The sequence below is a fragment of the Lampris incognitus genome, chromosome 1, assembly GCF_029633865.1.
Source record: "Lampris incognitus isolate fLamInc1 chromosome 1, fLamInc1.hap2, whole genome shotgun sequence".
Taxonomy (NCBI): Eukaryota; Metazoa; Chordata; class Actinopteri; order Lampriformes; family Lampridae; genus Lampris; species Lampris incognitus.
This window is the reverse complement of record NC_079211.1, coordinates 60,510,289-60,537,870: the sequence shown is the minus strand read 5'-3', so window position 1 is coordinate 60,537,870 and position 27,582 is coordinate 60,510,289. Positions and strand designations below refer to the sequence as shown.

The 27,582-nt window shown below is 47.1% G+C and overlaps 1 protein-coding gene across 1 annotated transcript in view; it reads right to left on the bottom strand.

Annotated features, from left to right (window-relative positions):
- Positions 1-26,783, bottom strand: part of atoh8 (atonal bHLH transcription factor 8) — a 135,454-nt gene extending 108,671 nt beyond the window's left edge. The window contains exons 1-3 of the mRNA XM_056284657.1: positions 24,648-26,783; positions 23,917-24,075; positions 314-505 (exon numbers count right to left, since the gene is read on the bottom strand). Coding sequence (XP_056140632.1) covers positions 314-505; positions 23,917-24,075; positions 24,648-25,364 — 1,068 coding nt within the window. The 5' untranslated portion in view covers positions 25,365-26,783. The remainder of the gene's footprint in view (positions 1-313; positions 506-23,916; positions 24,076-24,647) is intronic.
- Positions 26,784-27,582: the final 799 nt, after the last annotated feature.

Sequence of the window (27,582 nt, the reverse complement as noted above, 5' to 3'; positions counted from 1 at the left end):
TGGTGTACTGTTAAAATCAACAACTTACTCATCAGCGAACTACTGAAACTGCTCACAGAACGGACAGAAGAAGCGACTATGAGAGCGTGGGAGAAAACGTTTGCCTTTGTGAACTTTCAGAAATCTTTGTCATTGACTGCTTGTTAACTGTTCCTATCAACACGATTCAACTGGAATAATAAAATATAAATATCACAAAATACTGCTCGCCAAGGCTAGCAAGGTGCTTCTTTTTCACTTTGTGCAGTTTCCACATTATCACGTGCAGGGTGTGTTACACATGTAGTCTGTTTAGGCAACAACAAAGTATTACCTTTCTCTTCTTACTCCTGCCCTCAGCCTGCAGCGTCCGGGTGCACTGCTCCACACACTGAGAGAAGGTCAGACTGTTGTGGTCCGAACTGTAGTCCAGTTCAGCCAACTGGGCCAGGGACAAGATGTAATTGCAGGCTATACGTAATATAGCCAGCTTAGATAGCTTCTGGCCATAGGAATAGCATGGCACCTAGACAGGAAATTGGAGAGAGCGACAAGAGGATGTGTGTAATATCCATAGGACAGCATTCTTAAACAGTTTATATGCAATGTAATAATATAATGCAATAATAACAATAACAATAATAATAATAATAATAATCCATTCCATTATCCAAATCGCTTATCCTGCTCTCAGGGTCGTGGGATACTGGAGCCTATCCCATCAGTCATTGGGCGGCAGACGGGGAGACACCCTAGCGCTTTTTTAGACACCCAACGTGCTTCACACTGAAGGGAGTAACTCACTTCAACCACCACTAATGTGTAGCACCACCTGGCTGATGCACAGCAGCCATTTTGCACCAGAGTGCTCACCACATGTCAGCTTGAGGTGCAGAGGAAGGAATCATTGAGCTAGTTACATGGGGGATGATTAGGTGGCTAGATAGAGAGAGCCAGGATGGGAATGTTACCAGGACACCGCAGACTCCCTACTCTTTGTGGTAAGAGTCATGGGGTCTTTAATGACCACAGTGAGTCAGGACCTGGGTTTAACGTCTCGTCTGAAGGATGGCATCTCCTACGCACAGCGTCCTCGTCACTGCACTGGGGCATTGGCATTTTTTGTTTGTTTGTTTGTTTGTTTGTTTATAAGACCCATAGGCAAGACTGTCCAGTTAATGTCAGCACAGATGTAATTGCCACTCGCCATATTAGTCCCTCCACTGTAATTGCATTTGGCCAGCAGCTGCCTGAAGTCTTGGCTCCTTTCACTGTGGTAAATGATTCTGTTGAAAATTTCACTAGTGACTTAAATGTGGCCCTCTCTAGTCTCCTCGATTCAGTTGCACCTCTCACTACCAGAGCTAGGCGACTAAAGAGGACTACACCCTGGTTTAATGATGAGACACGTGCTCTTAAGCGGACCTGCAGGAGACTGGAACGTAAATGGCGAAAATCAAAATTGGAAGTTTTTTACCTATCGTGGCACGAGTGTTTATTGAAATACAAGCGTGCTTTATCTACTGCAAAAACATCGTATCTCTCTCACTTAATAAATATTAATAAACATAACCCCAGATTTCTCTTTGAAACTGTATCTAAACTTACTAAAAAGCAGTCGCCCCATGAGCTGCTCACCATTCACAGTCCATGAATTTTTAGATTTTTTCTGCAATAAGGTTGATGAGATCTTAAACAAAATTAGTTCTTCAACTCCATCTACTCCTGCAGATCCTGTCATACTAAATTCATATCTACACAATTAGTCACTGACAGTTCCAGTTATTACAGCTTTTGAGACTATCTCTCTTGATACTTTGACTAAGTTCATGTCAGCTTCTAAACCAACTGCTTGCCTACTTGATCCCTTACCAGCAAACCTTTTTAAAGACCTCTGGCCTTTCCTTGGACCTACAATGCTAGACATTGTTAATTTATCACTTACCACTGGCATTGTTCCCAGCAGTTTTAAGACAGCTGTGGTTAAACCTCTACTTAAAAAACTGCACCTTGATCCAGGGTCTCCTCATAACTATCGGCCAGTCTCTAATCTTCCATTCTTTTCTAAAGTACTAGAGAGAGTTGTGTATCAACAACTTTTGACCCATATAAAAGAAAACCATCTATATGAACCTTTTCACTCGGCTTTCAGGCCCTGTCACTCCACTGAAACTGCTCTGACCAGAGTTGTAAATGATCTTCTACTGGCGATCGACTCTGATTCCACTTCTGTGCTTCTACTACTGGACCTCAGTGCAGCCTTTGACACCATTGATCACTGTATACTTTTAGATAGATTAAATTGTAATTTTGGTGTCTCTGGCTTAGCTCTCTCTTGGCTCAAGTCCTACTTATCTGGAAGAACACATTGTGTCTGCTATAATAATATTATATCAAAATTTTCTGACGTTAAATACGGTGTGCATCAGGGCTCAGTTCTTGGCCCTCTACTTTTCTCTCTTTACATTACACCTCTTGGCCAAATTATAAGCAGTTATGGAATAAATTTCCATTGCTATGCTGATGATACTCAGTTGTATGTGCCTATAAGGGCTGATGATCATACTCAAATCACTAACTTAGAGGCCTGCTTGGCTACTGTGAAAAACTGGATGTCACTTAACTTTCTGCTTTTTAAATTCCGATAAAACCGAGATGCTGGTCATTGGCCCTGCTAGACACAGACACCATTTTGATCAAGTAACGATAACAATCGACAACTCTGTGGTTTCACAAAGTGTGGCAGCCAAAAATCTTGGTGTTACGTTTGATCCCAGCCTTTCTTTTGATAAGCACATTAAAGAAATCACCAAGACTGCCTTTTCTCACTTGCGTAACATGGCTAAAATTCGGTCTTTTCTCTCCATGGCTGATGCAGAGATTCTAATACATGCATTTGTTTCATCCAGACTTGACTACTGTAATGTTCTGTTCTCAGGTCTGCCACGTTCTAGTACAAAAAGTCCTCAGATGGTTCAGAATGCTGCACATAGAATCCTAACTAAAACTATGAAATTTGACCATATTACACCAATTCTTGCCTCCCTTCATTGGCTTCCTATCCATGCTAGATCAGAATACAAGGTGCTTCTGCTGACTTATAAAATCCTAAATGGGCTTGTCCCATCCTACCTGTCTGATCTCCTTAAACCTTACATGCCACCTCGAGCACTTCGTTCTCAAAATACAGGGCTCCTGTGTGTACCCAAAGTTAAAAAGAAGTCAGCTGGTGGCAGGGCCTTTTCCTATCGGGCTCCATTGTTGTGGAATAACCTGCCTGCCGCCATCAGACAATCAGAGTCTGTTGAGTCCTTTAAATCCAAACTTAAAACTCATATTTTTGCCTTAGTTTACAATTAGTTGTCTTTGAGTGCCTCACAACCTGTACTGGATGGCGGGTTGGTTTTCTGTCTCAATGAATTTACCAACCACTGTTCTGCCGACGAGATTATCGAGTATAGATTACAGAGTATAGATTATGACGAATTGATGACTTAATTGATTATGGCTAATGACGATTGCAAACTGTTCTCTTCTCTAACATGTCTTTTCTCTCTCTCTGAATGATGTCTTCTCCTTTCTGTGTTTGAATGGTGTCATGTGAGTCTCTCTTGCATGCATGTGCAGTCGGTTCTCCTCCCAGGTCTCCGTGGTGATGGTGGTCGCCATTTGGATGCTGCCTGCCCTTCCACTCCTCACATAAGTTTTTCTTTTTTTACATGATGATGCTGGTCACGTGGCTTGGGTCCTGGACTGCTCCGTTGGCATGTGGACACTGCTTGGCATCCTGTGCATCATGTTCTTCATAAATTTTATGTCCATTATAATTCTGTTATCCTCTTTCAATGTTGTATTATGTAAATTGCGTGAACACAACATCCATTGCACGCTGTCCGTCTTGGGAGAGAGATCCCTCCTCTGTTGCTCTCCCTGAGGTTTCTTCCTATTTTTTCTCCCTGTTAAAGGGTTTTTTTAGGGAATTGTTCCTTATCCGATGAGAGGGTGTATGGACAGGATGTTGGGTTGCTGTTAAGCCCACTGAGGCAAATTTGTAATTTGTGATATTGGGCTACACGAATAAAATTGATTTGAAGATTGTCCCCTAGTTGGCTACCAACACCACCTCAGTTTTCCCGGGACGTCTCCCATCCAAGTACTAGCCAAGTACACACCTGTTTAGCTTCTGTCAGTCAGTAGAACCAGGGTACGTGTTGGTATGGCTACTGCCAATACTCCATATGTGTGAATACTGGACAGTAGACTCCCGCCCTCTGCTTCTTTTCCTACTTTTAAAATGTTAGCTTAGTTTCTGCACTTCACATAAAATGGCCTCTCAGTGGCGAGTGGCGGCACAACGTTTTTTGGGGTTTTTTTTGTTTTGTTTTTTGGGCTAAACTACAGTGGGGCTAATCCATACAGTGGTGGGGCTGACATTTTCAGCGGGAATACATACACAATAGAATAGCGCCCCCTCCCAACAGCGAGAATCAGGAATACTTTATTTGTCATTTCACCTCAAGTACTTAAGCACATGAAGTGAAATGAAATGCCGTTTCCCCAGCCCACAGCAGTGCAACGTACAGATAAAGACACATTTAAGAACTACAGGAACACACATATTCAAACTAACATACACATTTTTTTTTAAAGTGTCCAACAAACGCCAGCCAGGATGACTGCATGGGCTAGCAGTTAGCCTAGCCTGCCCGCCCCAATTACACGTCCTGTCAGACCGCCCTCCATGTTTCCTCCTCGGGGGGCAGCTTCAGGCAGGGGCCGTGGTCTCCGTGGCAACCGGACGAAGCAGACCAAGCCCTCCCAGCCGAACCAGCGTCAGCTCTCCCAGCCAGACAACCCTGACACACCTCCCCGCACTCCACACGACGACATCAAAAACACCAGTCAACGCCAGGTGAGGCCGCCGCCAGACCGCCCTCGATGTTATCGGAAGTGCCGGTCTGCATGTGCAATTAGCTTAGCCTGCCCCGCTTCCGCGTCCTGTCAGACCGCCCTCGGTGTTACCTCCTCAGGCGCAGCTCCGAGCAAGGCCGCGGTCCCTGGGGCCCACAGCGCAGCAGACCAGGCTCTCGCAGCCGATCCAGCGCCAGCTCTCCCAGCCAACAAACGAAGACAAACATTTACACGCAGACGTGGATAAAGACACAGCATCGACGGTACAGAGTGAGGCCGCCGCAAATGTGAACTCGCACCGCCATCTTGCCACACCGGTACTAGGTGGGGCTGCTGCGAACGTGAATCCGCGCCGCCATCTTGCCACACCGGAAGCGGAAGAAGTACCACGCATTAGGCTACGGCGGGTTAGATCGCACCGACTCCTTTTTTCACACGCAAATTTACATCGAGAGCAACACACATGGATGGTAACCGAGTTTACAAAATATTATTCATACTGTTTCCGCTGTTCATGTTGTCAGCCGCATCCGTCCGCCACAAATCCCAGGCATTGTATGTCACACGTAACACTCCTCACACACATTCGAGCAGAGAGAGAGAGCATAACAGGTGGCCACTCAAGGCCACTCAAAGTGCGACAAAGTCAGCACAGTTTCCAAATCGACCCTGTTGGCTCGGAATATGCGCTGTGAGTAGTGGCTGTTGCAGCTAGAAAAGCGCTATAAAAAAAACCCAACTTGATTGATCCTAATATTAAATACATTGTAGCGGGGGGGGGGGCAACCGGGAACCGCTGCAGCCAGGACGCAAACCCGGATCTCCCGCACCACGTTCCCGGATCTCCCGCACCACGAGTGCCAACGTAACGTGGTTGCCCGTGATGCGGGAGATCCGGGTTCGTGTCGTGGCTGTGGCGGTTCCGGGCTGCCCCCCGAATTCACTACATTGGTGTCAGAAGTGGGATGGTGAGACCGCGAGGCCATCGGAAGCGCGTGCGCCCAGGGGCGCGAGGGAGCTGATATGCTGAAGCGCAGAGATGCGCTTACCGAAGGAGGGGAGGGGGGTAGTGTAACGTGCATGGATAGACTCGCTAGCCCTTGACTAACGGGTCGGACCCTTTAGTCGACTGGTTCCCGGGCTATTATATATTCAGACTCACGTTCAAAGGCGCGAAATCTGCCGGTTGTTGTGGTTGGAGGCGAACATATCAATGACGCACTAGACAGCCAAAGCCTTCGTCCTTCGTTTGCTGACGGCCCATAGCACCAGGTTGCTGGTTCGGGCATCACCGCTGCTGTTCCTCAGATAATTTTCGATGCGACGGAGTCAAGAGGAGCTGCATTTGCATGAAGCAGAGGTCACTGCAGAGTCAATGAAATACAGATGAGTCCATGTAAATCTATAAAAGCATGCTGGTAGAGTCGCATTAAAGCAAGAAATTCCGTCACGTACATGTCAAGTCAATTTTATCTGTATAGCCCAATATCACAAATTACAAATGTGCCTCAGTGGGCTTTACAGCAACACAACATCCTGTCCTTAGACCCTCTCAACATGTCCCTGTTTTTTCTTTTTTTCTTTTTCCAGCAGACGCTTAACCTGGTGTAGTTCTGCGGTCAGGTTCTCTCCTGTCACTCCATAGAACTGGGCCATGGGCTGCAGAGATGTCTTGTCTAGGAAAGACGCATGTTTGTGGCTGAGCACTGAGACTCTCCGGCCTCCGGACACCTCCGGCCTCAGTTGAGAAACGTCTTTTCATGTCACCCACAAGTGTGTCAGGTAGAAAGAATGCGTGTGCAGCACATCTGGGGATGCAACAGGTGTTCGCTCAACTGAGGCCTTGACAACAACAAACTCCTGTAGACGTCAAGGAGGCGGTGCGTGTCTCATTTCGGGTGTCCCGGTCTGGCTTACACTGGCTTTGGTGCACAGGTCCGTTGCTCTTTCCCAAATTTCCACCCCACAACTCCACTGCGCATTTGTCTGACAATGTCGCTATGACCGAGTCCGCCAAGTCCACTGTGATGGAAAGCTGGTTTTTTTATAGATCCTCAAAAAACGTGAGAAGCTAGATAAACTGTTCGTCAAGAAGTCCACTCCTAGCTCTGGCCTCCATTTTCCTCTGCACATTAGACATGATATCCGGAAGTGTTGCCCACATTGCAGGCTGTGATTTCCGGATAGCCACCATGATGGCATGCCCAGCGTGTCAGACAGGTTCTTAAGTTCGACTGGCTGTGCAGTTGGTTCCGTTCCTCCCTGTTTCCTAATTGTTAGATTCACAGATGGAAGTCACCGACTTCTCTGTACTAAACTTGAAGTACGTAATAAAATAACAGGAGCGAAGCAGACTTTCATTGTGCTGTGATCCGGCTTTATTCCAGAGAGAGAGTGCAGAATAAGACAACCCAGAAACAGTTATGCCTAATATATAAACACTGGCGCCCTCTAACGGCACCCTAGGGAAGTGTCCAGCGCAGACAAACAGAAAATACATCACATCTCCTCCCTACTTATTTAGCTCGGAGTTCCCCGAAAAACCTGGATGCCCATTTACATCTCCTGAATAACACCCGAATATTCCTGCAGAACAACACGGAATACTTTAAAACAGATAACATAACTCAAAACATCCTACTATCCTTGCATTAAAAAAAACAGGACTTGCACATGTTACACAAACTGGGTGAGCGGTGGTAAACTGCCCAACTCACTAACTAACCTCATGTGGCAAGTACCCCAAAATCCATTACAGATTGAGGCGGTCTGGGGGTTTTCTTTTCCGTGTAGGGTACCTCCTAATGGTCTCTGAGGGAACAGTCTCTGGGGGAGCATCAGCCTCAACCGATACTTCTGTTGGCCCTGAGTTTACTGGCTCCGTTTGTGGGACTGAGTGACTTTTCGGGGGGGAATCCTGCCTACCCGCTGGGGGAATTGGCACTGGATCTTTCGTGGGGGCAGTAGTTGTTTGCTCCAATGAGGCGGGTTGTGATGGCTTTCCAGGCGTGAGCATTTCCTGGTCGCAGGCCCTCATCTGATCTGTGTGACGTTTCCAGTGTAGCCCTGACCCCACATCTACCATGTAGGACACTGGCCCCGCATGAGACACCACCACACCAGGCATCCACTTCTCCTCCCCCCGTCTATAATCACGCACCACAACAGAGTCCCCAGGCATGAAGTCTTTGTCCTTGGCGAATGGGGCCCTGCGACCCTCCCGGCCTGTCTGTGCCTGACCCACCACGGCCACCACACTTGGCTTGAGTAGGTCGAAGCGGGAGCGGAGCCGACGGCAAAGAAAGAGTGTGGCTGGAGACTCATTCGTTGTGGCATGGGGAGCATTTCTATAGGTGAGCAGGAATGAATCAAGTTGATGTCGCATCGTTGTTTGCCCCCTGGAAGCTTTCAATGGCCGCTTAACTGTCTGCACAAAACATTCCGCCAATCCGTTTGTGGCTGGGTGAAAGGATGCAGAGTGCACGTGTTTCACCCCATTCGCTTTGAGAAAATCCACAAAATCACTCTAAGTGAACTGCGGACCATTGTCATTGACCAAAACCTCAGGCAGGCCGTGACGGCTGAACAACCCCCTTAAAGCCTGAACAGTCTTTGAGCTTGTGGTGGAATCCATCAGTTCCACTTCCGGCCACTTCGAGTGAGCATCAACCACCACTAGCAACATATGCCCCTCCACCAACCCAGCAAAATCCACATGTACCCTCTGCCACGGCATGCCCGTTCATGGCCACAAGTGCAACGGGGAGAGGGCGGGAGACTTCTGGTTGTGCTGGCACGAATGACACACTTTGGCCTGCTGTTCAATCTCAGCATCAATCCCCAGCCACCAGAAGTAGCTGCAAGCAACGACTTTCGTTTTAACCACTCCCGGGTGCCCCGCATGCAGCTCTTTCAGCAGTTGTGGTCTCAACTTTGGGGGTACAATAACCCGGTTGCCCCACAGAAGGCACCCTAGAACCACCATGAGCTCCTCTCTCCTTGAGCAATAGGGCATCAGTGCATCGTCCCGTTCCTTGACTACTGGAAACTGCCCTGACAAGACCATGTCCATCACGTGAGAGAGCACCGGGTCATACCTTGTTTCTTTGTGAATATCTGTGCTGCACACAGGCAGGGAGTCCAGGTGGTGTAACAGCACGGTATCCACAGAACCTGGTTTGTCTTGTGATCCACCTGCAATGGCAGGCACGAGAGCCCATCTGCATTTCCATGTTGGATAGTGTAGTTGTGAGCCGCCAATACAAGAGCCCATTGCTGCAGCCTCACAGCTGCCATAGACGGGATGGCTTTACTGGGGCTTAATATTGTCATCAGTGGCCAGTGGTCCGTGAGAAGGGTGAAATGGCGCCCATACATATATGCAAAAAAATTGCGTATGCCGAATATGATCCCCAAGGCCTCCCATTCAATTTGAGCATAATTTTACTCAGCTTTGCTCAAGGTTCTGGAGGCGAATGCTATGGGCCTCTCTCAACTACTAGGCATCGCATGAGAAATCACTGCGCCCACTTCGTATGGCAAGGCATCACATGCCAGTACGATCGGCAGTTGGGGGTCATAATGAGTTAACACTCTCTCAGAGAGGGGCTGTTCTTTCGTCGAGCAGAACGCTTTTTCATGCTCTGGGGACCACTCCCACTGTGCCCCTGCATGCAGTAGTTTGTGCAGGGGGCTGAGTGTTGTTGCCATGTTTGGGATGAATCTGCCATAATAATTTATCAGTCCTAGAAAGGAGCGGGATTGGCTTACATTCGTTGGGACAGGGGCCTCGGCAATAGCCCTGAGTTTTTCTGGGGATTTGTGGAGGCCTGTGGCGTCAATGGTGTGTCCTAGATATTCCAGTGAGTTCCTGAAAAGCTCACACGTTTTCTTCTGCACCCAGAGGCCAAAGTTCTCCAAGCGACTCAGCACTGTCTCCAAGTTTTTTAGATGATCAGCGTCGTCCCGTCCAGTCACTAAAATGTCGTCCAGAAAACAGTGCACATTCAGAAGCCCCTGAAGAACTTGATCCATTACTCTTTGGAAGATCGATGGCACTGACATTATTCCAAATGGCAGCTGGTTGTAGTGGAACATTCTCTTATGTGTGGTGATGGTAAGGTAACTGTGAGAGCCCTCCTGAACCGGCATCTGCATGTAAGCATGGGAGAGATCCAGTTTGCTGAAACGCTGCCCCCCCCCCCCCACTAGGGAAGCAAACAGATCTTCTATCCGGGGAATAGGATAATGTTCAGCACAAAGGGCTGGGTTGAAAGTTACCTTAAAATCCCCACAGATGCGTACATCCCCCTTTTTCTTCATGATCGGCACAATGGGGGTGGCCCACTCACTGAATTGCACTGGGGAAATAACATCTAGTTGTTGCAGGCACTCCAGTTCTGCTTCCACTTTGGGCCTGAGTGCATATGGGACCACACGAGCCTGACAGAACTTCGGTTGATGTTCTGGCTTCAGTGTCAGTGCTACTTCACAGCCTTTCAGAGTCCCCAGTTCATCTTTGAATACATCTGCATGTCGGTGTAGCACGGCTTCCAACGTGTCTCCCCGCATGTGATGTATGGATCTGACAGTTTCTATGGCTGTCCAGTTCAGTCTCAATCTTCTCAGCCACTCCTGCCTGAAAAGGGGTGGCGCATTACCTTTCACCACATATAGGGGGAGTCGTGCGCTTTGTTTGTTTATCTGCACCCTAACTTTCAGGACCCCAACATTGGGGATCACTTGACCTGAGTAGGCTTTCAGCAGGATGTGGGTGTGGCGCAGGGGAACGTGGCTGAATTTTGCTTTGTACAACTCTTCTGAAATATCGGAGACGGCTGCACCAGTGTTTAGTTCCATCTCTGTTGTTAGGCCCTCTACTTTTGGCCTCACCCACATTACTGAATAGGCTGGATTGTCCTACTGTATGACATTTTCACTCACAGCTGTATCTACCTTGTGCAGGGCTAATTCAGCGTCTGAGTCAGTATCAGTGTCACTCGGCTTGGCACTGATGTCCAATTCATTTAACTGTCTCTTGGAACGATCTTTCCCTTTCTGCCCTTTTATTTTCCACATTGTGTTACCTGCCTTATTTCCCCGCTTGCTCTCTCTGCATGTGCGCGAAATGTGGCCTTTCTTACCGCAGCGGTGGCAGAGCTGATCTTTGTAGAAACAGTCACTTTCAGTATGATTTGTCCTGCCACATCGAGTGCAGCTCCTCCCCGGAGTGACTGGAAGAGACATGGCATTCACTTTCAAGGAGCCGCTGAGCTGCTGGGCTCCCTTGCCACTGTCTTCATACAGATGGTGATTTCCACTGCTCTCGGGTAGGTGAGGGCAGGCTCTGTTAACAGCTTCTTCTGAATGGACTCGCTGTTGAGGCCACAAACAAACCTGTCCCTCAGAGCATCCTGTAAATAAGCCCCAAACTCACAGTGCTCCGACAGTTTTTTGAGATCAGCAATGTACTGTGCTATTGTTTCTCCCTCTGCTCGGTTCCTTTTGTGAAGGCGGTATCTTTTGGCGATCACAATGGGCTTCGGGGAGAAATGGGCCTGCAACACAGCCACCGTCTGATCATGTTTTCCCTCCTGGCTTGTCTGGGGCAATTAAGCTGCGCAATAGTTCATAAGATGTCGGCCCGATCACACTTAAGAAAACTGACAGCTTCCTCTCCCCCTCAATCCCACTAGCCAGCACAAAATGCTCAAACCTCTCCACATATGTTGACCACTGCTCCGCCGCCTCGTCAAAGGCATCCATATGCCCGATGATCTCCGCCATCTCTTCTTTGAAGTGATACCGGCACTGCTAACTAGCAACTTGCACTGCTAACCTAGCCACACGTTGCTAAGTTGCTAACGCGGAGTCTTCGTTACCACAGCGTTGTAGGGAACGCCAGGTGGACCGTACTCATCGCCAATTTGTTAGATTCACAGACGGAAGCCACCGACTTCTTTGTACTAACTTGAAGTACGTAATGAAATAACCGGAGCGAAGCGGACTTTCATTGAGCTGTGATCCAACTATATTCCAGAGAGAGTGTAGAATAAGACAACCCGGAAACAGTGATGTCCAATATATAAACACTGGCGCCCACTAATGGCACCCTAGGGAAGTGTCCAGAGCAGACAAACAAAATACATCACACTAATGAACAGATCATGGGCGATCGAGTTGGAGAAGAAGTCGTACAACATTTGTATGGTTTAAAAAAATTATGCTGCTGATTCAACGTTGCTAACCACATTTCCCAAAATTTCTGCTGTACCCCATTCATGCACCCTGGCTTGACATAATAACACCGTCCCACACACGTTTTTGTCAACGCTGCACTGACCGAGGGTGAGGGTCTGTTCTATGCCCCTCAGGAACAAGTCGGCATCCAGGCTGTCTGCAATTCTTCACTCACCTCTTCTCCTATTAAATACCACACAACAATGGAAATGTGTTCACTTGTACTTACATCTTTGCCTTCGTCAACCATTAGGGTGAAATGTCCAGCTTCCATAATGTCAGCACCTATTTAACTTCTGAGCATATCCAGCATTATTTGAAAAAAATCCGTTTTGAATGTCTTTATGTATGTATTTGGCATTTCTAGGATTGTCCATCAGTTTCCTTGCTACAGTCTTGTCAAGTCAAGTCAATTCAATTTTATTTGTATAGCCCAACATCACAAATTACAAATTTGCCTCAAGGGGCTTTACAGCAACACAACATCCTGTCCTTAGACCCGCTCATCGAATAAGGAACAACTCCAAAAAACCTTTAACAGGGAGAAAAAATAAGAAGAAACCTCAGGGAGAGCAAATTCGTCAATTAAGTTTAGCAGCTCCACAAAGCTCCACCTATTCGCTGACAGTTCATTCTCCCGGTGAGCTCGCTGAGCGATGCCTTGGCATGCAGCACAACGCAGGGACATCAACACAGCTGTCGTGTACTCACATGGTTTTCTTGCACGATTCTTGAGTCACCGGCATCAGTCGTGTTTCCCAATATCAGGCCATGTATCCTTGTCAGTTTAAATCCAGCCCATGCTTCCATGGCGAACCTGTGTGCCACGCTCCCATTGTGTTTTTAAAAGCTGTTGTTGCGTTCCTCCAATTTTTTTTATATCCATTAGAAAAGACAGGCTCGGAATGGAACCACTGCCCAACCCCCAAAAAATGTTGGCAGGCGAAGCAGGAAGCCGGGTCCGTCTCAACTGAATATTCGAGCCAGCTGTATGTGTCAAACCAGGCACCATGAAAATATTGCTGGCTACCTATTAGCCGTGAAGGGTCATTTTCCCTGGCTGGGCGCCGGGGTCCATCCCCAGCTCGTTGGCTAATGTCTCTTGTAGCACTAGACTGATTAGTACGGCTATATACACTCACTGGCCACTTTATTAGGTACACCTTGCTAGCACCGGGTTGGACCCCCTTTTGCCTTCAGAACTGCCTTAATCCTTCGTGGCATAGATTCAACAAGGTACTGGAAACATTCCTCGTCCATATTGACATGATAGCATCACGCAGTTGCTGCAGATTTGTCGGCTGCACACCCATGATGCGAATCTCCCGGTCCATCACATCCCAAAGGTGCTCTATTGGATTGAGATCTGGTGACTGTGGAGGCCATTTGAGTACAGTGAACTTATTGTCATGTTCAAGAAACCAGTCTGAGATGATTCGAGCTTTATGACATGGCACGTTATCCTGCTGGAAGTAGCCATCAGAAGATGGGAACACTGTGGTCATAAAGGGATGGACATGGTCACCAACAATACTCAGGTAGGCTGTGGCGTTGACACGATGCTCAATTGGTACTAAGGGGCCCAAAGTGTGCCAAGAAAATATCCCCCACACCATTACACCACCACCACCAGCCTGAACCGTTGATACAAGGCAGGATGGATCCATGCTTTCATATTGTTGACGCCAAATTCTGACCCTACCATCCGAATGTCGCAGCAGAAATCGAGACTCATCAGACCAGGCAACGTTTTTCCAATCTTCTATTGTCCAAATTTGGTGAGCCTGTGCGAATTGTAGCCTCAGTTTCCTGTTCTTAGCTGACAGGAGTGGCACCCGGTGTGGTCTTCTGCTGCTGTAGCCCATCTGCCTCAAGGTTCGATGTGTTGTGCGTTCAGAGATGCCCTTCTGCATACCTCGGTTGTAATGAGTGGTTATTTGAGTTACTGTTGCCTTTCTGTCAGCTCGAACCAGTCTGGCCATTCTCCTCTGACCTCCGGCATCAACAAGGCATTTTCGCCCACAGAACTGCCGCTCACTGGATATTTTCTGTTTTTCGGACCATTCTCTGTAAACCCTAGAGATGGTTGGGCGTGAAAATCCCAGTAGATCAGCAGTTTCTGAAATACTCAGACCAGCCCGTCTGGCACCAACAACCATGCCACGTTCAAAGTCACTTAAATCACCTTTCTTCCCCATTCTGATCCCCATTCTGATGCTCGGTTTGAACTGCAGCAGATCGTCTTGACCATGTCTACATGCCTAAATGCATTGAGTTGCTGCCATGTGATTGGCTGATTAGAAATTTGCGTTAATGAGCAGTTGGACAGGTGTGCCTAATAAAGTGGCCGATGAGTGTATAGTGACCTCGGCTGCTGGCGGTGGCTGGTGGGGTAAGTTCCTCTCCTGTTCCACCTCCTTCTGCCACATCTCCTCTTCCCCTTGCTCATCTTCTTCCTCCTAGCAGGTAAAAGAAGCGGACTTCTGCTTGTCCTCCTCCCCCCTCTGGTGTCAATGAAAAGTTACCGGTATCCAACATGCCCGGGCTCGGCACCTTTTCTGTCCGGGGACATGTAATATTTAGTACTGCTGGATGAAGGGGCGACTATACCTCTGTGTTTTGCCTTAGCAGGTGCCAAGTGCTGCACTCACCTCGGCCAGGTTTGGAGAAAATCTGGCGAGGTAATTCACCATGCCGAGTATTGTCTCCAGCTCTGCTTCGCTTTCTGGCGGTTGCATGTAGCTGACCAGACCAGACCCTGTAGAGACCCTGCTCTACAGAGTCTCTACAGGGTCTGGTCTGAGGCCATCGGCTGTGAGCTTATGACCAAAGTAGCTCACTTCAGATACACTGATGCCGCATTTGTCCGGGTTCAGCCTTACACCTCTCTCCCTGGTCCGGCTGAGCATGGCTCTAAGGTTGCGGTCATGCTCCTCTTTTGTTTTCCCAAACACGACGATGGCGTCCACGAGGCCAGCCACTCCCTTGAGGCCCTGGTGTGTCTTGTCTACCCTCCTCTGGCATTCATCCTGAGCAGACATGATACCGAAAGGGAGCCTGAGAAAGCCGTACCGCCCAAATATGGCGTTAAAAGGTAGTGAGCAGTGACGACCCCTCGCTGAGCTTGATGGCCCAGTAGCTCGATCTTGCATCTAAGATGCTGAAGTATTTTGCCCCAGCCAATTACTAAACAACTAGCAAAGCTTCCGCACTCATCTCTGGACAGGGACAACCTTACGTTGGATAGCACTGGGGATACTGAACGGCTGATCAGCTGCTGAATTCACATCAGATTTGCATCACTACACTACACCAACATGCTGCTGGGATGTGGGGTGCTGTTGGACCACATCAGATTTGCATCACTACACTACACCATCATGCTGCTGGGATGTGGGGCGCTGTTGGACCAGGTCAGATTTGCATCACTGCACTACACTGCATCATGCTGCTGGGATGTGGGGCGCTGTTGGACCAGGTCGGCGGGGGAGCATAACTTTCAAAAGTAAGGCTAAATGAAAACGGGTTGGTTTATTCTGCTGGGTAATTTTCTTGGTTGTTCCATGGTGGGGCAAACAATTATTGGCTGGGCTGCAGCCCAACAAAGCCATACCCTGCCGCCGCCTATGCCTCCGTGCATCCTCGCCTACTACTGCTATTACTACTTTCGGCTGCTCCCGTTAGGGGGCGCCACAGCGGATCGTACGTTTCTATTTCTTCCTGTCTTCTGCATCTTCCTCTGTCACACCAGCCACCTGCATGTCCTCCCTCACCACATCCATAAACCTCCTCTTTGGCATTCCTCTTCTCCTCTTCCCTGGCAGCTCCATATTCAGCATCCTTCTCCCAATATACCCAGCATCTCTCCTCCACACATGTCCAAACCATCTCAATCTTGTCTCTCTTGCTTTGTCTCCAAACCGTCCAACCTGAGCTGTCCCTCTAATATAATCATTCTAATTCTGTCCTTCTTCATCACTCCCAGTGAAAATCTTAGTATCTTCATCTCTGCCACCTGCACCTCCTGCTGCACCTCCTGTCTTTTCATCAGTGCCACTGTCTCCAAACCATATAACATAGCTGGTCTCACTACCATCTTGTAAATCTTCCCTTTAACTCTTGCTGGTACCCTTCTGTCACACATCACTCCTGACACTCTTCTCCACCCACTCCACCCTGCCTGCACTCTCTTCTCCACCCACTCCACCCTGCCTGCACTCTCTTCTCCACCCACTCCATCCTGCCTGCACCCTCTTCTCCTCCCACTCCACCCTGCCTGCACTCTCTTCTTCACCTCTCTTCTGCACTCCCCGCTACTTTGGACAGTTGACCCCAAGTATTTAAACTCATATGCCTTCATGTCCTCTACTCCTTGCATCCTCACCATTCCACTGTCCTCTCTCTCATTCACGCATAGGTATTCCGTCTTGCTCCTACTGACTTTCATTCCTCTTCTCTTCAGTGCATACCTCCACCTCTCCAGGCTTTCCTCCACCTGCACCCTACTCTCACTACAGATCACTATGTCATCCGTGAACATCATCGTCCACGGAGACTCCTGCCTGATCTTGTCCGTCAACCTGTCCATCACCATTGCAAACAAGAAAGGGTTCAGAGCCGATCCTTGATGTAATCCCACCTCTACCTTGAACCCATCTGTTATTCCAACTGCACACCTCAACATTGTCACATTGCCCTCATACATATCCTGCACCACTCCTACATACTTCTCTGCAACTCCCGACTTCCTCATACAATACCACACCTCCTCTCTCAGCACTCTGTCATAAGCTTTCTCTAAGTCCACAAAGACACAATGCAACTCCTTCTGGCCTCCTCTATACTTCTCCATCAACATTCTCAAAGCAAACATCACATCTGTGGTGCTCTTTCATGGCATGAAACCATACTGCTGCTCGCTGATCATCACCTCTGCTCTTAACCTAGCTTCTATTACTCTTTCCCAAATCTTCATGCTGTGGCTGATCAACTTTATACCTCTGTAGTTGCTACAGTTCTGCACATCACCCTTGTTCTTGAAAATCGGTACCAGTATGCTTCTTCTCCACTCCTCAGGCATCCTCTCACTTTCCAAGATTGTGTTAAACAATCTAGTTAAAAACCCCACTGCCATCTCTCCTAAACACCTCCATGCCTCCACAGGGGCTCCCGCACTGCAAGCGACAACGTTAACCAGTCGACTAAAGGGTCCAACTACTTATCCTTGCGCGATATACCCCCCGCGTCCGCGCGTATCCCACTTCTGACGCCAATGTAACGGATTCGGGGGGCAGCCCGGCCGAACCACCACAGCCAGGAAGCGAACCTGTATCCGTGCATCCTCGCCTAATACATGTACACTACCGTTCAAAAGTTTGGGATCACCCAAACAATTTTGTGTTTTCCATGAAAAGTCACACTTATTCACCACCATATGTTGTGAAATGAATAGAAAATAGAGTCAAGACATTGACAAGGTTAGAAATAATGATTTGTATTTGAAATAAGATTTTTTTTACATCAAACTTTGCTTTCGTCAAAGAATCCTCCATTTGCAGCAATTACAGCATTGCAGACCTTTGGCATTCTAGCTGTTAATTTGTTGAGGTAATCTGGAGAAATTGCACCCCATGCTTCCAGAAGCAGCTCCCACAAGTTGGATTGGTTGGATGGGCACTTCTTTGAGCAGATTGAGTTTCTGGAGCATCACATTTGTGGGGTCAATTAAACGCTCAAAGGGCCAGAAAAAGAGAACTTTCATCTGAAACTCGACAGTCTATTCTTGTTCTTAGAAATGAAGGCTATTCCATGCGAGAAATTGCTAAGAAATTGAAGATTTCCTACACCGGTGTGTACTACTCCCTTCAGAGGACAGCACAAACAGGCTCTAACCAGAGTAGAAAAAGAAGTGGGAGGCCGCATTGCACAACTGAGCAAGAAGATAAGTACATTAGAGTCTCTAGTTTGAGAAACAGACGCCTCACAGGTCCCCAACTGGCATCTTCATTAAATAGTACCTGTTAGAGCCTGTTTGTGCTGTCCTCTGAAGGGAGTAGTACACACCGGTGTAGGAAATCTTCAATTTCTTAGCAATTTCTCGCATGGAATAGCCTTCATTTCTAAGAACAAGAATAGACTGTCGAGTTTCAGATGAAAGTTCTCTTTTTCTGGCCATTTTGAGCGTTTAATTGACCCCACAAATGTGATGCTCCAGAAACTCAATCTGCTCAAAGAAGTGCCCATCCAACCAATCCAACTTGTTGGAGCTGCTTCTGGAAGCGTGGGGTGCAATTTCTCCAGATTACCTCAACAAATTAACAGCTAGAATGCCAAAGGTCTGCAATGCTGTAATTGCTGCAAATGGAGGATTCTTTGACGAAAGCAAAGTTTGATGTAAAAAAAATCTTATTTCAAATACAAATCATTATTTCTAACCTTGTCAATGTCTTGACTCTATTTTCTATTCATTTCACAACATATGGTGGTGAATAAGTGTGACTTTTCATGGAAAACACAAAATTGTTTGGGTGATCCCAAACTTTTGAACGGTAGTGTATATTTTGTTAGATACTGTAATTCCTTTTCTAAGATCCTTTCTTTTGCTAAGATTTTCACTGGGAGTGATGAAGAAGGACAGGATTAGGAACGAGTATATTAGAGGGACAGCTCAGGTTGGACGGTTTGGAGACAAAGGAAGAGAGGCAAGATTGAGATGGCTTGGACATGTGTGGAGGAGAGATGCTGGGTATATTGAGAGAAGGATGCTGAATATGGAGCTGCCAGGGAAGAGAAGAGGAAGGCCAAAGAGGAGGTTTATGGATGTGGTGAGGGAGGACATGCAGGAGGCTGGTGTGACAGAGGAAGATGCAGAGGACAGGAAGAGATGGAAACGGGTGATCCGCTGTGGCGCCCCCTAACGGGAGCAGCCGAAAGTATTGGTACTCTACTTCCTTTTCTGCTCTACTTAAGTTTTTTAATGTGAGCATCTCGCCAAGTCAAACTGCATAGATACATACATTACATAGATACATAACGTTACATAGATGTGTTACATGTTACATAGATACATAACGTTATATATATATAAAACGTTACATTAGATGTGTTACACGTTACATAGATACATAACGTTATATATATATATATATATATATATATATATATATATATATATATATATATATATATATATATATATATATATACTGCTCAAAAAATTAAAGGAAACACATAAGCAATGCAATGTAGCTCCAAGTCAATCACACTTTTGAGATATCAACCTGTCCAGTTAGGAAGCAACACTGATTTGTGAATCAATTTCACCTTTTGGTAAATTGTCTAATTTCCACCAGGTGGAAATTAGACAATTTGCAAGACAACCCCTATAAAAGGAATGGATTTGCAGGTGGTGGCCACAGACCATTTGCCTGTCCTCATCTTTTCTGGCCAATCTTTGGTTAGTTTTTCCTTTTGCTAGTGCCCTCACCACTAGAGGTGGCATGAGGCGGTATCTGCAACCTACAGAAGTTGCTCAGGTAGTGCAGCTAATCCAGGATGGCACATCAATGCGTGCTGTGGCAAAAAGATTTGATGTGTCTCCCAGCACAGTGTCCAGAGCATGGAGGAGGTACCAGGAGACAGACCAATACACCAGGAGACGTGGAGGGGGCCGCAGGAGGACAAAAACCCCGCAGCAGAACCGCTATCTGGTCCTTTGTGCAAGGAGGAACAGGAGGAGCACTGCCGGAGCCCTACAAAACGACCTTCAACAGGCCACTAATGTGCAGGTTTCTGCTCAAACAGTGAGAAACAGAATGCATGAGGATGGTATGAGGGCCCGACGTCCACAATTGGGGCCTGTGCTCACAGCCCAACACCGTGCAGCCCGATTGACCTTTGCCAGAGAACATCTTGGTTAGCAGATTCGCCATTGGTGCCCTGTGCTCTTCACAGATGAGAGCAGGTTCACACTGAACACATGTGACAGACGTGAGAGAGTCTGGAGACGCTGTGGAGAACGTTCTGCTGCCTGCAACATCCTCCAGCATGACCGGTTTGGCGGTGGGTCAGTGATTGTCTGGGGAGGCATATCCTTGGAGGGCCGCACAGACCTCTACGTGCTAGCCAGAGGTACCATGACTGCCATTAGGTACCGGGATGAGATCCTCAGACCCATTGTCAGACCATATGCTGGTGCAGTGGGCCCTGGGTTCCTGCCCATGCATGACAATGTTCGTCCTCATGTGGCCAGAGTGTGTCAGCAGTTCCTGTATGTCGAGGGCATTGATGCTATGGACTGGCCTGCACGTTCCCCAGACCTGAATCCAATCGAGCACCTCTGGGACATCATGTCCCATACCATCCGCCAACGCGATGTCGCACCACAGACTGTCCAGGAGTTGACCGATGCCCTGATCCAGGTCTGGGAGGAGATCCCTCAGGAGACCATCTGTCGTCTCATCAGGAGCATGCCCAGACATTGTAGGGAGTGCATACAGGCACGTGGAGGCCACACACACTACTGAGCCTCATTTTGAATCGTCTTGAGGAATTTCCACAGAAGTTGGATCAGCCTATGTTCTCATTTTCCACTTTGATTTTGAGTATGATTCTGAATCCAGACCTTAATGGGCTAATGATTTTGATTTCCATTGATCATTCTTAGGTTATTTTGCTCTAAACACATTCCTCTGTCTAATAAATAAAGATTTTCGGCTGAAATATTTCATTCATCGAGGTCTATATTGTGTTTTTAGGTGTTCCCTTTATTTTTTTGAGCAGTGTATATAAAATGTTACATTAGATGTGTTACATGTTACATAGATACATAACGTTATATATATATATATATATATATATATATATATATCGTTACATTAGATTGTTACATTACATAACGTTATATATATATATAATGTTACATTAGATGTGTTACATACATAACCTTATATATAATGTTACATTAGATATGTTACATGTTACATAGATACATAACGTTATATATATATATATATATATATTAACGTTATATATATATATATAACGTTACATTAGATGTGTTACATGTTACATAGATACATAACATATATATATATATATATATAACGTTACATTAGATGTGTTACATAGATACATAACGTTATATATAATGTTACATTAGATGTGTTACATGTTACATAGATACATAACGTTATATATATATATATATACGTATATATATATATATATATATATATATATATATATATATATATATATATATATATATATATATATATATATATATACTCACTGGCCACTTTATTAGGTACACCTTGCTAGTACCGGGTTGGACCCCCTTTTGCCTTCAGAACTGCCTTAATCCTTCGTGGCATAGATTCAACAAGATACTGGAAACATTCCTCATAGAGTTTGGTCCATATTGACATGATTTGTCGGCTGCACATCCATGATGCGAATCTCCCGGTCCACCACATCCCAAAGGTGCTCTATTGGATTGAGATCTGGTGACTGTGGAGGCCATTTGAGCACAGTGAACTCATTGTCATGTTCAAGAAACCAGACTGAGATGATTCGAACTTTATGACATGGCGCGTTATCCTGCTGGAAGTAGCCATCAGAAGATGGGAACACTGTGGTCATAAAGGGATGGACATGGTCAGCAACAATACTCAGGTAGGCTGTGGCGTTGACACGATGCTCAATTGGTACTAAGGGGCCCAAAGTGTGCCAAGAAAATATCCCCCACACCATTACACCACCACCACCAGCCTGAACCGTTGATACAAGGCAGGATGGATCCATGCTTTCATGTTGTTGACGCCAAATTCTGACCCTACCATCCGAATGTCGCAGCAGAAATCGAGACTCATCAGACCAGGCAACGTTTTCCCAATCTTCTATTGTCCAATTTTGGTGAGCCTGTGCGAATTGTAGCCTCAGTTTCCTGTTCTTAGCTGACAGGAGTGGCACCCGGTGTGGTCTTCTGCTGCTGTAGCCCATCCACCTCAAGGTTCGACGTGTTGTGCGTTCAGAGATGCTCTTCTGCATACCTCGGTTGTAATGAGTGGTTATTTGAGTTACTGTTGCCTTTCTGTCAGCTCGAACCAGTCTGGCCATTCTCCTCTGACCTCTGGCATCAACAAGGCATTTTCGCCCACAGAACTGCCGCTCACTGGATATTTTCTGTTTTTCGGACCATTCTCTGTAAACCCTAGAGATGGTTGTGCGTGAAAATCCCAGTAGATCAGCAGTTTCTGAAATACTCAGACCAGCCCATCTGGCACCAACAACCATGCCACGTTCAAAGTCACTTAAATCACCTTTCTTCCCCATTCTGGTGCTCAGTTTGAACTGCAGCAGATCATCTTGGCCATGTCTACATGCCTAAATGCATTGAGTTGCTGCCATGTGATTGGCTGATTAGAAATTTGCGTTAACGAGCAGTTGGACAGGTGTGCCTAATAAAGTGGCCGGTGAGTGTATATATATATAACGTTACATTAGATGTGTTACATAGATACATAACGTTATATATAATGTTACATTAGATGTGTTACATGTTACATAGATACATAACGTTTTATATATATATATATATATATATATAATGTTACATTAGATGTGTTACATGTTACACAGGCTGGGGGGACGTCATACTTTATCTCTCAGGTAGCATCACATTCTCTACAAGAAGGCTCTTTGTTACTTGTGTGCATGCATGTTTGCGTTAATGTGTGAACTTCTGTGTACACGTGTTTATTAATTAGAGAAAGAGACAGAGAGTGTAAGTGTGTGTATTAATTAGAGAGAGAGAGAGAGAGAGGGAGAGAGAGACAGTATAAGTGTGTGTGTTAATTAGAGAGAGAGACAGTATAAGTGTGAGTGTTAATTAGAGAACGGGATTATAAGTGTGTGTGTTAATTAGAGAGAGAGAGAGAGAGTATAAGTGTGTGTGTTAATTAGAGAGAGAGCCTATAAGTGTGTGTGTTAATTAGAGAGAGAGAGTGACAGTATGTGTGTGTATTAATCAGAGAGAGAGAGACTATAAGTGTGTGTGTGTTAATTAGAGAACGGGATTATAAGTGTGTGTGTTAATTAGAGAGAGAGAGAGAGAGTATAAGTGTGTGTGTTAATTAGAGAGAGAGACTATAAGTGTGTGTGTGTTAATTAGAGAGAGAGCCTATAAGTGTGTGTGTTAATTAGAGAGAGATAGCGACAGTATGTGTGTGTATTAATCAGAGAGAGAGACTATAAGTGTGTGTGTGTTAATTAGAGAATGGGATTATAAGTGTGTGTTAATTAGAGAGAGAGAGAGAGAGAGAGAGAGAAGAGAGAGAGAGAGAGAGAGAGAGAGAGAGAGAGAGAGAGAGACAGTATAAGTGTGTGTGTTAATTAGAGGGAGAGAGAGAGAGAGAGACAGTATAAGTGTGTGTGTTAATTAGAGAGAGAGAGAGAGAGAGAGAGAGAGAGAGAGAGAGAGAGAGAGAGAGAGAGAGAGAGAGAGAGAGAGAGAGTATAAGTGTGTGTGTTAATTAGAGAGAAAGACGGAGAGAGAGACAAACGGACAGACAGACGGACATACAGTATAGTAAGTGTGTGTGCTTCTGAAAGACAGGCAGTATTGAGGTGTGTAGTATGTTTGGGAGTGTGTACATGTTTGTGTGTGCACTATTGTGTGTGCATGTTTGTGTGTGCACTATTGTGTGTGCGTGTCACTGCTTGCGTGAGTGTTTGTTGAGGACATGCACGTGTCAGTTTGTCAGGTGGACAATGAAGATCTCGTACCTGCTTCCTCAGGGCCTCGAAGGCGGCGCTGATGGTGTGGACGCGGGTCCTCTCCCGGGCGTTGGCCAGCAGCCTGCGGGTCTGCTGCAGGGCTTTGATCTCCGGTACACGCCCAGAGGACGGATCAGCCCCAACCCCCATGCGCTTCCTCAGCGACTCCTTGGAGCAGATAACAAGCAAGGTCAGATGGTGGACTAGATAGAAAGAGGACTAGACAATGTGCTCATCAAACGTCATTAGTTCCGAGAGCAGGGCTGCTCTGCAGCACAGCTCTTACAGAAACATGACAGCAGGATTTGACTGAACCTAAAGGTTGCTGGTCCTATGAGAACACATGGCGGACCTCAGCTCAGTCGTCTATATGAAAAACCTTGGTCAGTTGCTAGGGCCAGACAGCAATGACGGGACAACCTACTATTAGCGAGGGACAGGGGAGCGAGGGACAGGGGAGCGAGGGGCAAGGGAGAGTCTTACTGCTGGGCCGGAGTCCAGCTGTCAGGGGACGGAAACAACACATTCTATTCACTCTGCCATGGTTGTGCTATTGTTTTGCCTCAGAAAGGACATTTATGGCACCGTCTCAAAACTCTTTTCGGTGAACTATGACGTCACAGGCACACAGTTACTAGACGTAGATGCAGAGCTACAATAGTGGCAGATTCATAAGGAGAAAGACTGTTCAAAACACAATTCATTTGCAAACGTTTCTTTTTGAAACACCGTTTATTGACCTTGGCTGAGTCGGCCTGGTGCTCAGAAGTGGATCCATTAGGCTGCGTCTGGGAGGCTCCAGGCAGTACCAAAGGTATGGCTCTCTCTCCCCAAGCCTGGTTCACTCTCAGCCGGTTGGAGAGGGAGGTGTCACTGAGGTATGGATAGGGTTGGTGCGTGGATGGGGATGGGTCATCCTGACTGGTATTGGCTGGTGTCACAGGTGGGAAGTTCGAGGTAAGACTCAGTTTGTGGCTACTCGACTGGGATTGGGAACCGGTACATTGGCGGGGAGAAAGGTGTGTGTTAGCAAACGGAGAGACAGGTATTTGGGAGAGTTTTGCCATAATGGCTGGAACATTACTTCCGATCCTCATGTCTATGGCGCCACTCTGACAGACAGATGACGTAATGACCGGTTTGCCCTCCGGTAATCCTGGTAAAAGAGCGCCGGGCATTGGTTTGTGTGGCATCAGCTGTCTGTGCACCGGAGCCAGATGGTTATCGTTACAGGCTTCCTCCCAGGCATCGTGTGCAGAGTCCTCCTCCGCTGTCCGTCTGATGCTTTTCATTGCCAGCTGGTCTGTGATGCTTTTGCACAGCCGCTTCGGCTCACGGGACTTTCTTTTGAACTTCTTGTTCACGCTGGGGACTGCCACCACAGACGCTGCTGACTGGTTACCACTGACCGACTTGGTCCAGTCGTCTGCAAGGCCTAACAGATGGGGATTCCTCATCTTTTCTGTACACTCAGCGTAAACCCACAAAACAAATGCACACCTACACAGACTTCACCAAACTCAAAGATGGTCTAAGGTGACGTAGACTTCGTGAAAGTAAACAGTTCAGCAACAGCCTCCTGCACAGCTCATTTATCTGTGTTCAACAAGTCCCGAGCCGAGCTGTGTTGCACAGAAGATCACGGGTTTATGTGCGCTACGCATAAAAACGCGCATTAGAGAACTAAGCGCGTCGGTGATATTCCAGTAGAGAACTAAGCGCGTCGGTGATATTCCAGTAGAGAACTAAGCACGTCGGTGATATTCCAGTAGAGAACTAAGCGCGTCGGTGATATTCCAGTAGAGAACTAAGCGCATCGGTGATATTCCAGTTGCAGCGTGAGCACACACGGACACGTGAAGCGAAAAACAGCCCTCGAACAGGCGGCGGTTGCAGCACAGTCCCCTGTAGAGCGCAGCGCTTGAGACGGAACAACGTCGCTATCGCGCACAGCGCCCACCTGCGCAGCGCCGTCTCCGCGTCGCCTCGCCGTGCAGCGGATGTGGTGCCGGGAGTATAGCGGGAGCTCTCCGGGCTCCAGAGAGTCTGAACTGCAAACCTGCAAGTATTTACAGACAAGCCCCGCATTCACGAGAGGTAGTCCCGCCGCGGATGAGTCCGGCTGTAATTATACAGCGCTGACGTCACTCCGGGTCCTCCACGCGCCGCCGCTCGCGGAGCGCTGTGTTGCTATGGCTGTGCAAAATGTTTTCTGGGCTTCAGTCAGGCTGTGGCTCCAGCCTGTCTGCATAGCAGCATAGAGGGAATAGTCCACACGGCCCTGAGCCCTGCTCTGTTCCAGCTCCCGCCGCGGAGAGACGCTGCAGTCCCGACAAAAGTCATTCCTCTCAAGTGCTGTATTCAAAACGCTGTTTCCATATTTGTTGCGGAAGTTTTTCGAGGTAACAAGTCATAGCCTGTATTTCAGTCCTCCAGTTCCTCACTGGCTCCAGCCAGTCTGCATAGCGACATACCAAATGGTCCACTGTGACAGAGATTTATCTGTCTCTGCCGCTGCTGCCCCCTTCCAAATAACACAACGTATCGTCAATACACAACTTATCGCTGCAAACTACCGGGCTCCTTCATACACACCCAACTGACACACAGAGGACCGACTCTCACCGACGGTCAGTTGTACTCTGGAATACCGAGAGACAGACGGGGGGAGGGGGAGAGACCGAGAGAGAGAGAGAGAGACCGAGAGAGAGTGACAGAGAGAGGGAGCGCGAGCCAGACCGAGAGAGAGAGTGACAGAGAGACAGAGAGAGACCCAGAGACCGAGAGAGAGAGAGAGACCGAGAGAGAAAGAGACCGAGGGACCGAGAGAGACCGAGAGAGAGAGCAACCGAGAGAGAGAGACCGAGAGAGGGAGCGCGAGAGAGAGACCGAGAGAGAGAGTGACAGAGAGAGAGAGAGAGAGAGAGAGAGAGAGAGAGAGAGAGAGAGAGAGAGAGAGAGAGAGAGAGAGAGCGACAGAGAGAGACCGAGAGAAACAGCGAGAGAGAGACAGAGAGAGAGACGGGAAACAGAAAGAGAGACAGACAGACAGACAGAGACAGTCGGTGAGACTGAGAGAGACTTTTGACTTTCAACAATACTTTAATAAAAATTACAACAAAATGACAACATAAAGACCAACATGGTCAGTAACATCAGATTCTTGAAACTAAATCATCTCAGGACACTCCCCAAGATCAGCTCATCATCCACAATACAGCAAAGCACATTTTTATAACACCACACACTGCAAACACTTCCCAGATCATCCATCGATTTAAAGTAGCAAAAATCTACTTTCAAACGAGCTCTTAACATTTTTACGAACACAAAAACAGCCTCATCATCCCCAGCATCCTCCAGTCTGTTTCTTCTGCTCAGGTACACGGCCATCGTTGCACTCCCCAGAACAAAATTAAGAAGCTGCATTTGGCCTTGTTTTTCGGAGACAACCTGTAGCCCAGAATGAACATGGGTTTGGAAAAGACCTCCCCAAACATGCCAAAAACATTTTCCAGCAATGTAAACAGTGGCAGCAGTCGACAGCATTCCATGAAGCAATGAAAGACAGTTTCACTATTAGAGCAAAATGGGCAATCATGGCTAACATCACAATTAATAACAGAGACAAAGGCATTAACAGCCACGATACCATGTAAGACCCTCCACTGCAGG